The sequence below is a fragment of the Oenanthe melanoleuca genome, chromosome 1A, assembly GCF_029582105.1.
Source record: "Oenanthe melanoleuca isolate GR-GAL-2019-014 chromosome 1A, OMel1.0, whole genome shotgun sequence".
NCBI classification, from domain to species: domain Eukaryota; kingdom Metazoa; phylum Chordata; class Aves; order Passeriformes; family Muscicapidae; genus Oenanthe; species Oenanthe melanoleuca.
Window position 1 is genome coordinate 37292058 of NC_079334.1, and position 18387 is coordinate 37310444.

The window sequence follows — 18387 nt, forward strand, 5'->3', positions numbered from 1 at the left end:
GAAAGACGCTCATGGAACAATTCTAAAGAAGTAAAAGGGAGAAATCTCAGCAAAAGACTCCTCTTACTGTCAAATAGTTTTTGTTAGGCACATCACAGAGAAGAAACATGCTTTTCTTCTTAAGCAGGGGTGAAATATGTGATTAGGTTATGGCTATATCCTGCTTTACTAAACTGTGAAAATTAAACAATCTGGTGATCTCTCCTTTCCTAGAAGTACTTGATTGTATGTAATTAGATCAGAAAAGCCCAAGTATAATCATGCTCATCTGTTTTCTTTAATCAAACTAGGATGATACCAATTCAGTTTAGAATTGTTCTTTTAATTCAGTGCTCATTTGTCATTCAAATGTGCTGTTCAGTCCTGCACAAAAAGCCGTTTCTGTTTAAGGGAGTGGCCCAGAAGGGTGGGTGGCGTGTGCACAAACTCATGAGAAACACTGAGGTGTCTTTCAGTCCGAAACTGAAACGTATTCAGGGATAATCTAGCTCCAGGAGAAGCTGAGAGCAAACACAGCATGCAATCCAAATCCAGTCTGTTTGGAATGCTGTGCATGGAGACAACTACAGCTGATGATGAGGTCACGCCTGAAGTACTATTCAAGTAAGGCTGCAGTCTAGTTAGAGGAAGAAAAGACAAAAAATTATTTTAAGTGTCTGGCTGTTACTTGAACTGTTTGTTTCTAACAATAAAACCCAGAAGGGATTTTATTACACAACCAGCTCCTTAACTCAGACCCATTCTATGTTCCTGATCATTTATCTCCCAGAATTGTCCCAGTCTTGCTGACCCAGTTGCCCACATCTCCTCTGCATGCTCCAAACTTGCTTTCTAGCTGCCTGTTATACAAAGAATATATGCTTTGCTTTGGATCACAGGTCCTTCCTTGCAGACCTTCGTGGGGTCCACTCCACAATTTAATGTTTGGGATGCAGTCTTACTGACTGGTATAGGATTTCACTTGTCACAGGATGAACCATCCATTCCTGAAAAAAGCCTCAGCCCTCTTCCTTTCCTAAACAAATGATTTACTGATGAAATACAAAGGCACCTTTCTGCTGGCTCTTTATGTTTGAGAGCACAGCTTCTTCAGTACAACTTTTGGCACACAGTTGTAGTAGCACATGCAGTTAAACAACAGTGCAACAAACAAGTAGTTTGGAGCATTTATTAGAGGCATTAATGTCTGATGTAGCCTTGACCTGAAACCCTCAAGCCTATTTTGAGTAGTTTCCCTCCAAGAGTTTGTTGCCATCACAAACAGGGCTAAGTTATCAACCTTGGGTGTATATTCTGAAGCCCACTTTGAAAGCAGATTTGCTGCAAGTTTCCTTGAGATTAAAATGTCCCCCCAAATGAGGCATAGATCCATATATCTCCCAAAATAAACTGATTTGTCTTCCTAACTCATCCTTCTAAAAAACCACATTGCTTACCCAGCCTGTCTTTTTTCTTTTGCCCGTATGCCCTCTCTTCATTCAGGTGGATCCTGATCACAAGCCACCTCAGCACCCAGGAGCTGGTATGCAATAACTTGGTGCCAAGGGAGCACAGTGCCCAGTTGCCTGCCCGTGAGTTAGTACCTGTTTAAACACAAACATGAAACAACTGCATGTAAGGAGCACATTCATGACACTTGAAACTGAAACAGTTGTCTCTGCAAGGGAATAGCAACCTCAGCACAGCACTCAGGAGAGAGGTGGTGTAGAACTGGGTGTTCCTGGGAGGAGTTTTGTGACCCACAGAGATGCAGCACAGCTCCACTGCAACAGCAGTGATGGTTTACCTGCTTTTTCTGAGCTGGATTCCAATGCCCTGGAATACAACAGTCACAGAAATCAAGGGAAAATGTCATGTTTTCCACCTGTTTTACATTCTCACATCTGCAGTAAGAAACACTAAGGAAATGGAACTTTGGCATCCTGCAGTTCAGGTGCCAGACACTGGTTGGGATGACCAGCACTGCCTTGCGCTTTTTTTACACATTCACCTCTGATTTTCTCCACTTTGCCTCCAACAGTGTTTTCTTCCTGGTACTTGCATATTCCTGTATCCCTCTCTCCTCCACATCATTTCTGCTTTTCAGATTTTGTTAGTATTTCCACAGTATATTATATATATTATATATATTATATTATATATATCTGCAATTACTCTTATGTGTCCTGATTTATGGTAGTTATATGTGAAAATGCTTGTAGAATTGGATCAACAAAGAAGCATATAGCAAGAGGGTTTGCTCCTTTTAAAAAGTGTTTTGATATCCATGTATTTCACACTCTGCTTTTCTCCTTTTATTGTAGAGTTTTAATTTTTCATAGCTTCCTCCCAAAACTCACCTGGTAGCAGTTTCCAATAGTAACAGGTGGTTGTTTCCCAAGTCCATGACTTGGTTTTGTTACCAGAATTGTTGTTGTTGTTGTTGTTGTTGTTTTTGTTTTGTTTTGTTTGTTTGTTTGGGGTTTTTTGTTTTTTACTAAATATGAACCAGTAAACTTAAGGGAAATCTGCCTTATGAATTGAAACCTCTTTCTAAGTACCAGTGGGCAGTACAGATCAGGATAGCATCCAGAGTCTATCAGGAAGGCAGTATTTGAAGAGAGGAAGTATTAAGCCAAATGAAATTCTGAAGGCGGTGCGTGCCACTGAACCTGTTTCTGTGCCACCTGCCCTGATTGCATTAGCCGGTGTGACAGTCACCGCTGCAGTTTCGGAGCCTTGGGGCTCAGAGCCCCCGCCCCGCTGGCCTCGGCAGGAGGCTCGCTGGTGATTGCGCCATCTGGTGCAGAAAAGGTTTTTTTCCATCTACAGCGCCCAAAAAAGGCTCTTGGATAAAAGTTGCACAAACCCATTGATGCCACTGGAAAAGCAGGACACAAACTAAGTTGTGACTGCAGATGATGAAGCCATACAAAATACTATTCTGTGCTCTGCTCGGTTCCATTGAAGCATTAATATCTCAGTTATCTCTTGCCTGCACAAAAAGCAAGTACATGGATTTTTCGGTATTCCTTATTTGAGCTGGTTTTGCAATATCCATCCTAGCATCTTAGTTTAAATCACCTTTGTAGTTTAAAAATAATTTGGCAAATTCTTCTGTGTTTGTGTATTTGGAGAGATAAACAGGCACTGAGCTTTGACTTCTGACCTACCTTGTTTATCTTAACAACTTGTTGTTGTTCAGCTATGAGCCAAGGCCAGAGGGTAGGACACCTTGAGAGAAATATACCATGTAGTGCTACTCACAAGGGAGAAAAATCCCAAATCCACTGTTGTGGGACTGTAAGATATAACTGCAGCATGCCTTTGCTGTCAGAGGACAGGCTGCAATTTGCTCACATAAGCAAAACAAGCATCACACAAACATACCCTGAAATGCACTGCAGTGAGAACACATCATCTGAGAGCACAGATCTGTTTTTCATGCCAAAATACAGTTTCAAAAAGATTCTCAAAAACACTTGTTTGCCCCCCATATCTATTGAAGAGAGTCTGTTAGAATACAGACTTTACTTTTTGGCAGATAATTGCTAATACTGATCTTTAACTCATTCAATGCAGAGAATTTGACAATATCTCATTTCCTCTTTCTTATTGCATGGGGTATAAGTAGAGCAGGGAGTCATTGACTTGGGCCTGTCCTACCCTCTCTATGATTCTTAATCAGCCATATTATGTGCTCTGCTCAAGAAATACAACAGTTGAGGGGCTTACTTAGCTGCAGAGCCAAACTCAAATGGTTGTGTTTAATGACATGATGATGAAGACTCAGCATGCATCCCTTTGTAAAGGGGTTGGTAGCATGTTACTTCAGAGAGATCTGTTCCCAGCCATTTCTTCCATTCTCTTGCTGCCCCTTCTGTTATTTGTGCACCTATGGTATGAAGTGGATAAAGTGACCTGGCACACCTGAGAAATAATGTGATTTTTTTTTCCTGTAGATCAGTTCCCTGAGGTAGTCCTGAGCAGCTATACAGCAGCTGGCCCAGGACATCACTGGAATGGCAGCACAAAGGTAGGCAGGGAAAAGGTGGGATCTGCTTCAGCTGTCTTACACAGCAGCATTACTGAGGAGGAAGATTACATTAAGCTTGGCTGATTTCAGGGTACACCACTTCGAGAGAGGTGTTCCATTCTCCTCATTGTCTCCTCAGGGCTGCAAGCTGATGATGAGAACGTTTTTGGAAGAAGTGTGGTGTTGGATTGTCTCAGCCTCCCTGTACTGTTTGGTGATGCAGCTGAGCCCATCAAATACCTCACCGAAAGAATGTCCCAAGCTCATCCAATGCTCTATTGAAACAATGGCCTTGCCAGGAGCTGTGCATTCCTAGCCAAGTATCTCTTTGAACTGACTCTGGCTGCTTTGACCACAGATTTATCTGATTCAACACCAGGATATTTACTTGTATTTGCTGCTAGTATGTCAGCTTGCTTTATCAAGAACACATAAGACATCATAAAGAAAGCAGCAGGGACACACAGCTGGAAGCAGAGAACTGGAGATAGAAATGGGGAAATAACTCCTTCTGAAGGCACTGAGCCCTTCCATGGTCTTTTCCTTATCATCTAACCACAACTTGAATGTTATCTCCTGTACCATTCACCTGGGTTAATAAACCAGTTAAAACTGGGACCATTTTCCCAGAAGTTTCCCTCAGGTGTTACTCAGGGAGAAGCAAAGAATGATTACTTTAGCTACCCAAAGCCAGCTTTTCCTGTGTTGCAAAGGAGCTGAAAGGTTTGCAAGATGAGTTGTGTTGATGATTCCAAAGGAGGCACTTCTGATGGTAATTTGCAGGCCGTTGTGTTTTATAACTCATTTGCTCTGTACTTCAAACTGCAAGTGTTCTTTTCTGTGAAAGCTGATTTAAAAATAAGAGACATCACTCCCTTCTGCTGTTGTTGGGACTTTGTGGCAAAAATTACTGCTTTTGCAACACAATTTAAGTTGGAGGGATTGTTGGAAATTATACAAGTTCTAACATTTTTAATGTCAGGGGTTTGTTTTTGCCCAGGGGGAGGGGAATTGAAGTCTGTCTTCAAAAGACGCTGTTTGGGTGGGGTCAGCTGAGCCTAACATCTACAGACGGAGAGTAGCCAGAAGATGCACAGGACACAAGCGAACATGAACGAACATTACCCGCCCCGGTGCGGTAGGAGACGCCTGGTCAGGGGAAAGATTGCTAAGACAGCCGAAGAATAAGGACCAAATTAGCATCGAAAGTGAAGGGATCAACAACCAATAGGAAACAGAATATTAAGTTTTGTGTAAGACCAATGAACGTGAATTTCTTTGGGATTAGTCTGTAGAAATATGTGAATTGTGTGGTGATAAACCATTTGTGATGGAATGATTTTCACTGCACAACCCAGGCACGTATGACGAAATAATTTTTATTGCACATCCTGGCTGACATAACATCTTGTCCAGAAAAAAGTATTGCCTTGATTCTCTAACAGTGCAGAGATGTTGGAGAGTTTCTGTTTTCCCGCAGTCTCGGTGACAGGATCGTTACCCATATCTCAGTTCTCACTTTGGCATGTTAAACTGGTACTCCAAGGATTGTATCCAAGGGAGACCACGGCATGGGCACACATTCCTCTTTGCTGACACCGACAGGAAAAGGACAATCGTCTCTGGAAAAGCAGAAGCCTGAAGCAGCTGAGGAGCAGTACTGATACACACCACTAGCAAGCTCTGCACACGGACTGGGTCCTTTTGGTTCATGCAGCCATACAATTGTTTTATGCAACAGTAAAACAATGAGTGCACTAGAGCTAAGAAAACGGTATGGTTTTATCTATGTTTTATATATTGCATATCAGCTCTCCATTTTTACTAGATTCTGGTTCCAGTTTCCAATGCAAGCAATCCCTCTTTAAAGCCCAGTGTGTCTAGCTTCTACTACAATCCAATCCTGCCAAACCACTTTTGCAGCAAACTCTTTACATATTTTTTTCTTCATCTCAGTCATTTTTAGCACCCCAAATTTAAATCTCATTAGACAATAAGGACATCACATCATAAAATAATTTCCTCAGACATCTTTGCATATGCTGATTTACATTCATTTTTAAAAGGAAGCTCTGAAGATGAGGGGACTTTTTAATCTTACTTTTACACTCAATGAAAACACTGAGAATACTTAACTTGAAGGCATTCAAATCCTGGCTTGCTTAGGGACAAATAACTGATTGGAAAATTAACCAGCCTTTATAAATAATATCTCTGTGATTTGTGTGACATCCAGTGAATTGCTATAGGCTATCAAAGCAGAAACAGATGATGTAGCACAGCCTGGTTCAGCTAAATAAAGCACGTTGAAAAATAGGATCAACATAGAATTTACATTCCAAAGATCTTCCATTTATACGGGGGACAAGGGGAATAGAGATCTGCCAGTCCACAGGAGGCTGCAGAGGCTGGAAGCAAACCACTGAGGCTCAGAGCCAGTCTCCCAAAGACTTCCAGACCACTTAAAGACTCATCAATATCTTGAGTGCTTAAGAAGCTCTTTGAGGGCTTCTGTCTGAGAAGCTGGTAGCTGTCCATGAAAATAGTGTTTTCTCACCATTTCGTTTATGTGTGACACTTCCTCCTTCAAAGCTTGTCTTCTGAGTCTGGGCGTGTGGTCGGTACATCCGTACCGTGGAGAGGCGCACCCCGCTCCGCCCCGTGTCCCCCGATCCTGTTTCTAGCCGTGTGGTGTCACCCTTCCCCCTTGTCCCTTGCCTGCCTGCACAGGAAGGCTCTGCAGCCACTCGTGGCTGTTCTGCCTAGCAGAGCGCCTTATAAACTTCCTATTTCAGACAGATCAAGGGGCAGAAGCAAAAGCCCAAGCTAGGTCCATAGGGAGACACGGGACCTGTGTCTTTAAGCAGAAACAGGACATTCCACTGATGTTGCCCTCTCATATAATGTGTGGTAGGAGCGTGTCTTCAACTACATCTGCTAATTTCCCAGTGTTTCTGAATTTACATTTCTGCATCCAAGATGAGGTTTGAATTACATCCAAATACTGGACAGTCTGGTTCTGTAAACTTGCATCTATTTCTATAAAAACAGCTTGGTGCAGGTGCTCAGCAATGCCAGCTCAGTGCCAACCTCCCACATGTCTATTCACACTGCTGTCAGCTGGAACTCTTTCAGACTGTAGGTTTAGGGGTATTGAAGGAAGATTTACATATCCATCCCAACAGAGATGAAGCTATGAATGAAATGGAAAATGCTTAGTCTTGCTTAGGCTTTGTTTGAGAAAAAAAATCTACCGCATCTCTGGGGAATGATACTAGCTGAAAAACATTGCTACATTGCTAATCCTGATCAGAAGAACCACCTTAACAGAAAAGCAAGACTGTATGTTTTCAGAAATGTATCATAATTTCCTGGAGAGCATATGATCACCACTGTTGGTTTCTTCTCTCAACTGGATTAACAAATAGGAAACCAGTTTCTGACTAACTTAACAAGTAAAGCACTTTGGATCCCAGACTTTAATGCTGCTTTGGACTCCCTGGAGAGAATAATCTATTTCACAGCTGTTGATGCTGTTTAATAGGAGCTGGAGAGACTTTTTCCATTCAGCTCAAAGACAGAAGCTTGATTAAGAAGATCTTAATCAAGTTTTTAATACACAGCTTTGGAGTATTGTAAAACAAAATGCATTCAGTCACTCAAACTAGAAAATAAAGTGCACAAATGGTTTCTTTTTCCCAGAGAGTAAGGAGGATTAAAAACATTGTGGGCAGAGTAAGGAAACGTAAAAAGGACTCAATTTATTGGTTGAGTTGGATACCTAATTTAGTTGGAGACAAAAAAATGTCAAACTTCTCAATTATTCAGCTTCCTTTTTGGAAGTGCTGAGCCAATGCCATTCTCTATCAAGTTCTCTTGAAAGGGAAGAAGTTCACACTGACAAATCTGGCACTCTTATTGAGCTGCCTAATTGTGGAGCTAAGCATCTAAACTTAGACCTTATACTTAAAAACCTGCCTAGATGTGTATGTGCTGTTTACTCTTCTCAGTTGTTTCTTAATCCATTGTCTCACTTCCTTTTCTTTCTTTAATCACAACCACCTCTATTCTATGGCCTCAGTATCCATGATTATTACACGTGCTTCAGAATGCAGCTCCTTTAAAGGAGTTTGCTTCTCAGTCTCTGCTTAGTAAGAAAGTAAAACAAGTTTTTTGTGCCAAGGTCATTAAAAATTACATTCTTTTGCTATGCTTCAACCAGAGATCTCCTCCCTGCACTTCCTGGATGAGACACAGCCATCTATGATTCTAAAATAATCCTACCCTTTTCTGACACGGTACTTGGCCTACATGTGCATCCTGCATGTGCATGTTACCCACACAGCCAACAGCCATGCTGGACTTCTTTGAGCTCCTTGAATATAACCACATGCCTTCAAATGAATGGCTTGTATTCATGTTCTAGTGAAGCCACAAACAGATCAGAAAATATCTTTGCAATGCCAATCCTCCAAGCAGCCTTTGGATTGTTCCCCCTACTTGCTTCTAAATAGGTAATTTACTTTAATTACATTATGTTTAATCTGCCCATGTCTGTTCCTGCCTATCCATTTTAAAGGCAGCACATTGTGCCTGTTTGATACTGAGCAAGTGCAGCTGGGGAGGCATGTACAACTCCTGAACTGACTAATTGCCTCTTAATTCAGGTAAACCTGACTCCTCCTGTATTTTAAGCAAATAATTTTTTTCTGATTGGATAGCAGACAAGGGCCCCCTATGTAAAAAAACCAGCAGCAGTGGGTGAGATCAATGTATTTATGCAAGCAGTGATAAAAATTCTGTCTCAATTCCAGAATTCCATAAACTGTATCATAACTACACAGAAAGGACAGACTGGAACAGGAAAGGGAGCTTATGCACTTACTAAAGGGAAATGACAAAGACTAAAATTGGAAAGTGTTAGAAACTGTGAGGCAACTAAAACAATGAAAAGGGATCACATTTCCCCCTTCTTTAGCCCTTGTACTGTAGATTGTAACTATGACCTCTTGGGCAGGGCTGGATTCCCTACTGCTGACAGGACACTGCAGCTACACAAGGCAGTGGAGCATGCTGCAGTCCCCAGGGTCACAGAATCATAGAACAGAATCGTTATGTCCATTAGACCTTTCGGGTCATTTTACACACATAAGGAAGAGGAGAACGATCCACGTCAGTCGGATGAAAGCAGAAACAGCAACTTCAGTGAGACAAGCCCCACAGGGAGAGGCGATGTGTTTTCATTGGACCAACTGATACAGCAGAAAAAAAGCAGAGCAGCTTTCAGGAACACAAACCCTCCTTCACCAAGTCCAGCACCATTGGAGCAGGGGAGAAACAACAATAGCTCCCTTCTCTCAAGGAAGGTTAATCACTGCCGTGGAACAAGCTTGGCAAAGATCTTATACTGTCTGAATCCAGCTTGCTGGTTTGGTTTTTTTTCCTGGCGTTTATATTTTCAATTTTATGTTATTAAAAACTACTTTATAGTGAATTTGTCGACTACTACAGCACAGCAAGAATGCAAACAATTAGCCTCTTGCATTCTTTGAAATACCTGCTTGGAGATGATACCCACACTCTCTGCCTGCTGCTTAGCACAGGCCTGTTAGGTAAGATGTCTCTGTGTCTTAAAGTAGGATTTCTCATCACTCAACATTATATCAGCTCCTGCTGATAGTTTTTTCCTTTGTGTTCTTAACCCTCTGCAGCTGACATCCCAATCATCTTTTGCAACAACTGAGCTGTCAAATGGAAGGCTGAGACTGCAATCAGAGGGAGAGCACCTGCAGGAAGAGAATGAATTTGTATGAAGCAGAAAAGCCGGTGCTTCTTTTCATCTGCCTGATTGTAACAGTAAAAAAAAAAAAAAAAAAAAAAAAAAAAAAAAAAAAAAGAGCTGTATCTTCAAAATTAGAAGTGAAATTCTTTTGCAAAACAAAACATTTTCACTATATATGTACAGTAGTCTTTTATTTATTAAAATAATGTTTTGTTTTCTTATTAAACAGGGAATTTGTGTTTTGAAAGGCTAAAATAAAATCTTAAGAGGAAAAAACCCTGTAACACAAACACCTGCAAGTCTTTCATCGTCTAGATAAGACATAACTATTTAACCGGAAGCAAAACTGACATCTTGAAGAAAAATCTTAATGTGAAAGGTCATATGGGGGACTAAGTCCTGCTCTCTGAATTCTCTCAACCTGCAAGCTTATTGTTAAAAGCAGGGACATAAAAAGCAGGAATTTAAAAAGCTCTCACCAATCAGTGAGCCCTTTTCCATCCCCAAGTACATTGGTGAATTTCAGGCCAGATGTTTCTTAGTCACTGCTAAACATCTGAACATTGTGCCAGTGTCCAGTTTTGCTCAAGAGCAGGCCTCTCCTCAGCAGCCCAACTGTACCAGTATATACAGTCAGCTAGGAAATCCAGCATCTTTTGACAGATTTTGAGGATTTGACAAACTAGATGTGGGTTAGACATTAGCTCAACTCCAAAATGTTAAAAACCGCTCTTCTGAAACTCTTATATAATAAGACGTTATTAAAAATGGGATTTTATCTTAATATTTAACCAGCATTGACTACCACTAATATTTTTTAAAAAGTTTAATAAAAAACTATGGGTAGCCTAAACAAAGTTTAAATGTTGCTTTAGCCCCAGGCCATCGCTGGGCATTAATTTCATGAAATGAGACATAGAGAGGATATAGTCCTGCTGAATTGCAGTTCTGTCCTGAATGTTGTAGACTTCCTGCAAGACAAACCTCCTTTTCATACATGTAACAGCAGTAAAGCATGCTCCTTCAACCTCAAGCCTGAGAGAGCAGCTGTTCACCCATCTACAGGAAAACTCCTCTGGCACTCTGCCCTGGAGTCTGCAAGAACTTAGCAAGTTGTACAAAACCCGAGGCAAAAACTGTCAAACAAGCACCAAGTTACCAAAGTTAAATGCAACACAAAGCTTTACACTGAGTATCTCTTAAACGAAGACATACTTTCTATTGCTTTGGGGGAAATGGGAAAACCTTGTGGATGTTGTTCTAAAGTGCTTTTGGGTACAAGGCTAGATGACTTACCACTTGTCACTCACATTTTAATCAGAATTATCTGCTCATTTTTAGATGCCATATTGGTATCTACAGTTCCATTTGAAGTACATCAATGGTAGCTTTTTAAAATATAGAATGTTAATATAGCAGCAAAGCACTGCATGGCAGAAAAGGACCAAAGCCTACCCTGTTACCATGGTTTAGTCATACAAAGGATGAACATAAAGTAAAAATGAAAAGCAGAAGGGTAACACTAGGGTGTGTATGGTACAGCTTCAATTGCAACAGCTCACACAGGGTGATGACTACACACTGCTGAAGAGGCAAGTCTCCAGTTTCTCTTTCAGGAAAGAAATTGAAATACACATTGAAATATACAAAGCTAGCAGGAGAACACATTCAAGTGATGTAGTGAAAAATGAATAAGCAAGTATAAGTGATTTTTATAAGACTCCAGTTTTACCTCAGGATTTAAAGTTCCTCTCATTTGAGCCATGAGTCCAAGAAGTTCAAACTCCCCACTGCATTCATGTGGACAGAAATCCACGTGGTACCATTTTGTCTTATGCACACCTAGACCCCCAAAGTTATGTAATTCAAAAGGAGGATGAAAAAAGACAACTCCCCTCTTCTGCAATAAGCAGGCATCAGACAAATGATTAAAAATTTATTCCCACCCTACACATGGTATCTAAAGAAACAATACATACAAAGATCTATTTATCCCACAATTGCACAACCATCCTGGATTCAATATTTTGAACCATATGACAAAGTTCAATATACTTTATTTATCAGATACAACAAGGAGATCTTCAAAGAGTTCTTGAATTCATGAAAAAAAATCACATCACTTAAGTGACTCCCACACACACCTTCCAGCACCAGATTATATTAATAATGTAGTTTTTAAATGATGCTGTTAACTTTCTCTTGCAGATTTGCTCCTCTCCTTACACAGTCTTTTGTATTTCCAGGCATGGTTGTAGAGTTCATTCTATCACTTATATATATATATTTACATTCATCTCATCTCAAGTATTTTTGTCATACAGGCATGTAATTCAGTTGTTTTCTAGCTGTTTTTCTGCAGTCTATCTACATCTCAAAAGAACTTGTGCACAGCACAAATTAATGCAAATGGCCTTCTCAGTGTACATACTGAAGGATATGCATCCAGAGCTTGACATCTGAACACATCTTTCAGTAGTCCAGGCTGTATTTTTAAACTAATTACACAGATCTACAAAACCATATTTAAAAAAAAAAAAATTCTTGGGCCAGTACAATGTCCAAGAAACAGTTGGCAAAGATGTAAAATTATTTAGGTATTTGTAACTCTGAAATGATAGAGTGTTACTGTATAAACCTAGGTTACACAGAGGAATAACTTTTTCTTAAATCAAGAACTCTGTAATAGAATAAATATTTTACAAGCTTGTGAAAAGTTGCATTGTTTCCAACACAAAGACTTCTTACCTCTATTGGAAAAAACTTAGAGGAACTAAATATTATTTGTCAGTGGCCGCACAACTTAAATACTTGGTTTTGTTCATACAATTCCCCTCTTTAAACCTAATAGAGGTAGATGAAGACAAAACAAACCCCAACAAGTAAGGATTAAGATACTGCAATTAAATTCTAACCCTGCAAAGCTAGTGAACATATGTTCTCACCATATTTATGGTTTTCTTCCCTTTTTTAAACTAGAACAGCACTGAACTTCTTCAATCCACATTGTCAAAACAAGTGCCTGATACTGTCATAAAATAATTTTCAAAGCATTTTTAATTAGAGCAGCAGGTCCCTTCTTGCACTCTTCAGTCATTCAGATACATTTCTGTTAGGGAAATGCTGCCTCACACCCAGCAATGTCCAGACAGCCCTGGGCCTCTCCCTAAAGCAATGACAACAGACAAACCTGCAGATCCCACCCAAGGTAACTCCTGGGGAAAGGCGTGGGAGCAAAGGGAGGTGGTGCTGAAGCCAAGAGAGAGAACTGGGCAACCTTCACACCCATTAAAGACTGTGACCTTTCCAAAGCCTTCTCAAAAATATTTTTTAGCATGGGTGTCTGCGTGCAAAGGCTGCAAAACATTTGATTACTACCACAAAACCAGAGCTTTTATTAGGCTCACAGGTATTTACAAGATCTTGTGTAAAGTATTGGTTTTGGCACAGAGAAATTATAAAGCAATAACAACATTTTTCAAAATGTCAATTACTTCATTAATGTCCTGACAAATGAAAAGAAAAAATTAAGATGAACCCTTTAGATCTGATTTCCTACTTTTCCACAGCTTGGCCTGTGGATTCAAGTTTTCTGCTTTCCTCTTCACCTATAATTTTATCTACTTTCTTCATCTAAAAATCTATCCCTCTGTTGAAGCCATAGATAAGAAAGCATATACAAGAAATAGGAATGAGTATGGCAGCCTTTTTTCAAAGTACTGGACAAAGTATGTTTCCCTCTTCTTTGTTCATCAGACAAAAATGAGGAAGAATCACTACACACCAGAACATAAAAGCACCTCCGAGTTGCTTCACAACAGCAATACTGATTTGATCACAGAGACAGGATTCTTTTTCTTTCTCTCTCTCTGTATTATAACTGTAGCCATCATGATCTCATTTGGTATGCAAAAAAATAATTACTTCAGTAATTTCCACAGCAATTTGAAGTGTGCCTTTTTCTCTTTTAAGTTAATGTTCTAATTTAATGAAAATGACAGGACAGACTGAGATGGCAAAATCCCAGCATTTTACATCCTTCAGTTTGTTTGGTTTAGTTACAGAATAACAATCCTGGCAGTTAAACTAAAACCATAGATCTAAGTGGATGAGGCAATTTTGTGCATTCTAAAATCAATGCACATTGAAATACTTTTCCTTCACAACAGTCTTCAGAAACTCTTGCTCTATGGACGCTGGACCAATTTACTCTTATTGCTTTCCTGCTCACTAAGCTTGAAGTGGGTGTAGGCTAAAATGCCAAACAGCGTGCACAGAATCCCAAGGCCTTGGTTAACAGACAATGGATCCTTAAATAAGAGGCACCCTCCCAGAAGGGTGATGCAGAACTTGAAATGTCCAAACATGTTATACCTAGACATCTGTTAAGGATAATAGCCAATACCAGTAGTATTTTTTGTAAAAAGAAACACGGAATTTTCATTAGTTCTACCCAAAGCATGCAATGGTACACTGCATTGACTCAACTCATACAGTTTTCCCAATCCCTGAGGCTGCAGTTACCTCCAGCTAAAGCCTTTCAGCCCTTTTCACTGCAGTCTGATGGACATGCCAACACTTCCTCAAGGCAGTCAAAGTGTGAGTTAACATTCCTTGCAGGTATGAAGGTTAGTGAGTGAACACCCATTACCTGTACAAATCCCAAAGAAACAAAATACACTAAAACATGAACATGCTTTTCCAGCTCCATCATTTAAAATAAACCAGGAAGGTTATCAAACAATTTTCCCACATAAATCAGCCCAACATAATTAATCTGGAAACAGGAGAAGCAACCAATGTTACAAAGGATACGTGACAGGTGACGTATTTCCAATGATCCAGTAAATGGACAAGTTTACCATAAAGGCTATGATTCCAGACAGCAGTACCATTATCTGTGGATTAATGGATACAGTCAGTAATCTGACTTGCTTTTGGCAATTTGTAGATACAGTCCAAGTTATTTATTTAGTTTCATTTACTTTTAAATGCAAAGTATCAGGCAAGAAAAACATATGGAGAATAAAAATAGAAAGAGTTTCAAATCAGTACAGACACTGGTGATGGGTATAAGCAGCTCAGGGTATGGCATCCATAAATATACATTGATAGTCACAGGCCTTTTCTCCTTTACTCTTGGTGAACATTTAAAAGTGATTTGGAAAATCTGGATACTCATTCACATAGAGGTTGCATTCTTTGAGATAAAGTCTTATTTATAGCCACAACAAAAACTATTTTAGCAAAATATCTAATTTTATTACTGTGAATACTTGCTATCCTGTTCATAAAATGCAAGGCTACAAGAAATGACCCATCACTGAGGGACACAATCAGCAGTAAGAATATGCCACTGTCTCTTTTTTGAACAGAATGATACAGAGAGAAACTATAGTTTTCCTGGTGAAAATAAACTAGTAATTCTAGAGAACAACCAATGTTGTTCCCTAGAAGAGAAGCTGAGAGTGTCTCTCTAAATGGACAGTCAGAGCTAGAACTAGAACACTTAATACACTAGGAGCAGCTTTTGACAGATTTTCCTGTTGTTCAGATGCTCTCTAAATAGAAACAAGAATAAGGAGATAAATCAACTGACAGACTCGCTCCTCTCAGAGGAAGTGGCCAGACTCAACAAGGGGCTTTTTGTCCTGCATGTGCCCCTCTCATCTCCACTTAGCCAACAGCTGTACAAAAATCTGTTTCAGAGAAAGAGATCTTAATATCAAATTTAGCTACATCAGTGATAATTATTTAAATAAAGTCAATAAAAGCCTTACCACAGCAGAAAGTGTCCAGGGCCCAAATATTCCCCCTTCTCCAAAGACTGGCTCGAAGAAGGGTATGATGAACAGCAACATAGCTGAGGACATTGGTGCCTGATAGTACAACAGCTGCATGGAGTTTACCTGCAACTCATGCTGCTTAGCACCTACCCACTAAAACCAAAAGAGAAAGCTGTTAAACATGAAGGAAAAAAACCCCCATAAATTGAAAAACTTGAGCAAAAGCAAACTGGCTACTAACAAAGTGTCTCATGTGGACAATACTACTTGAGTAGGCTGTTGAGCCTCACCTTTGCCTCACTGGAGGCCCCATGTGTTTGTCTCTTTCAAGTGAAAAAGCCAACAGGAGAAAATAAAATTGTATGCAGGGGGAGTGAAAGGAGTGCCTAAACTTTCCTTTTCCCATAGCCTGGGTGTAAAGTATCATGCTTGAGGAAGAACAAGTAGGTTGTGGAGCTGGGAAGAAAATAGCAGCACCCCTTCATTTTCAACACAAATTCCAGATCCTGCCTGCCTTGGAACTGAGTATCCTTGCCTAAGCAGGGACTGGATTCCATTCCTTTCTTCTCATTTTCCTCTACACACAAGCTAACAAAACCAGTACACTTTTGTCCTTTGTCAGTTTATTCCAGATTTAATGGATTTAATTTCAATATTGATTATAATTGACTCTAACTTCAATTTTTAAGGTTGCATGTTTTCACAAATACTACTTATCTATGGCTATGCAGATAGATGTTATAGCCAAAAGGACGTGTCTTTGTGTTGTGCTGAAAACTGACATTTAATACTTACTTAAATCACATTAACTGGTAACATGGATTCCAGCATATAAACTTGCTCAGGCTTTTTTAATCTATATAATTTTACCCATGTACCATTATTTTTTCAGTACACACATCATCAATAGGTATTATTATACAGCACCTCTTTCCTCCTCCTGCCCCCAAAACAGGTCAAGAGATCAATACTTACCATCTTACACACTACGGGTCAAAGAGCCCCACTCTTTTTTTTTTGAGGCACAGTACACCTCATACAAAGAAATTCACATTTAAATCTATCACATCAATATGACAGGAGTTTCTAATTTAGGAGGCTCTTACTGTCATGGTCAATAACAAATCCAGTGAGCTGATAGTACAATGTTACAGCAGAAAGGACTGAGGCAGTCCTTGGACATATGAATTTTTAAAATCATAATTATCCAGGGAGTTTGTATTGTGTATTTATGTATTAATTCACCTTCTACAAAACCACCTTAGAACGTGAATAGTCAAAACTGAAGAAGGATACTGATAAAACGTAAATAGCTCAAGGATAAACCATGGGATTGAAGGACTGGAAAACACCCTTTCTAGAGAAAAAGCTCAAACGCAAGGCACTTGTTTCTGCAAGAACATCTGCTCTCTCTAGAAAAAGAGGAGTTTTACCGCTAAAGCGATCTTCGCCCCTTGAAAATAACGCTCACTTTAAAGATGACACCTCAATTTTTACCAGCAAGGACTTTCAATTCCTTAATTTATCAGGGGTTATGGTGGATTACGATAATTCGGTGGTGGTTTAAAAAAAGCAATAAGGGAGCAGGGCAGGTTTCCCGGGAGGCTGGGTGCTGCTCCAGGCGGTCCAAGCAGGGCAGCAGCGGGAGCGCAGGCACCCAACGCCCCGGCCCGCGCCGTTACTCACCACCTGGTACACGGAGGTCACCAGCACGCCCAGGGTGGCGAACACCATCCCCAGAACGCTGAACTTCACGTCGTAGTAGGAGTTGAGGAAAACACCCAGCGTGATGGGGACCTGTGGAGGGAGACAAGCGGTTTTAGGCAGGGTCGCCGCCCTCAGCCTCGCCCCTCCCCGCTCCCCGCGGCCCCGCCGCCTCCTCACCAGGGTCAGCTTGATGCGCAGAGGGAAAGTCTTGCCGTAAGCCACGCTCTGGATGACCACGATGACCGGCGTGGTCATGGCCTTGGCCAGCTGGTAGGTACCGATGGTGTTGCTCTGCAGCGAGAGGTTGGTGAAGACGACGAAGCCGCAGAAGCTGAGGGCCAGCGGCAGCACCTGCGCGGGCTGCAGGCTCTTGGGGGAGAAGGCGCCGAGCGCCTGGCACAGGTAGAGGCCGAGCCAGGTGATGGCGAAGTGCACCAGGGTCAGGCTGAGGTTGGGGAAGCCCAGCCGCACGTACAGCCACTTGTTCAGGAAGACGATGCAGATGGAGGCGGCCAGATTGACCAGCAGCCCCGCGGCCAGGCGGCCCTGCGCCGGCAGCCAGCCCATGGCTGAGGCAGCCCGGCGGCCGCCAGCCCGCCCCCGGCCGGGCCCGCCGCCGCCCGCCCCGCCGCGACACGTGGGCTCGCGCCTTCCGGTGCGCCGCCCGCCCCAGCGGCTCCGCCCTCCCGGCCGGCGGCGCGGAGCGGCGGGCAGGGCCTGCGTGTGTATGTGTGTGTGTGTGTGTTTGTGTGTGTATGTATGTGTGTGTGTGTATGTGTCTGTGTGTGTATGTATGTGTGTGTCTCTGTGTGTGTGTGTGCGTGCCCCCACCTCCTGCCCCGCAGCCCCGGCGCGCAGAATCGCACCTCGGCGTTCCTCTCTCACAACTGGACCGCGCATTTCCGCGAACACAAACGCGACCTCGTACGGACGGATGGACAGCGCAAAGTACGTTCTTTGTCAGGTGGCAAGAGACACGGACTCGGGTGAAGGAGACAAAGTCCTTGCCTGACTGCACTACGTGCCCTCTGCACTCGTTAAGAGAAAGGCAGCTAAACGTGTGTATACACATGTAAACGAGGACAGAACAAGCCTTC

At 41.5% G+C, this 18387-nt stretch overlaps 1 protein-coding gene across 1 annotated transcript; it reads right to left on the bottom strand.

The window, feature by feature from the left end:
* Window positions 1–11712: 11712 nt before the first annotated feature.
* On the bottom strand, window positions 11713–17921 carry SLC35E3 (solute carrier family 35 member E3). The gene is made up of 5 exons (XM_056482575.1): window positions 17468–17921; window positions 17270–17380; window positions 15578–15736; window positions 14613–14695; window positions 11713–14171 (listed from the first exon to the last, which is right to left on the bottom strand). Exons 1-5 carry the CDS (start codon window positions 17855–17857, stop codon window positions 13985–13987), a joined length of 930 nt encoding a protein of 309 aa, XP_056338550.1. The 5' UTR covers window positions 17858–17921; the 3' UTR covers window positions 11713–13984.
* Between the last annotated feature and the right edge of the window lie 466 nt (window positions 17922–18387).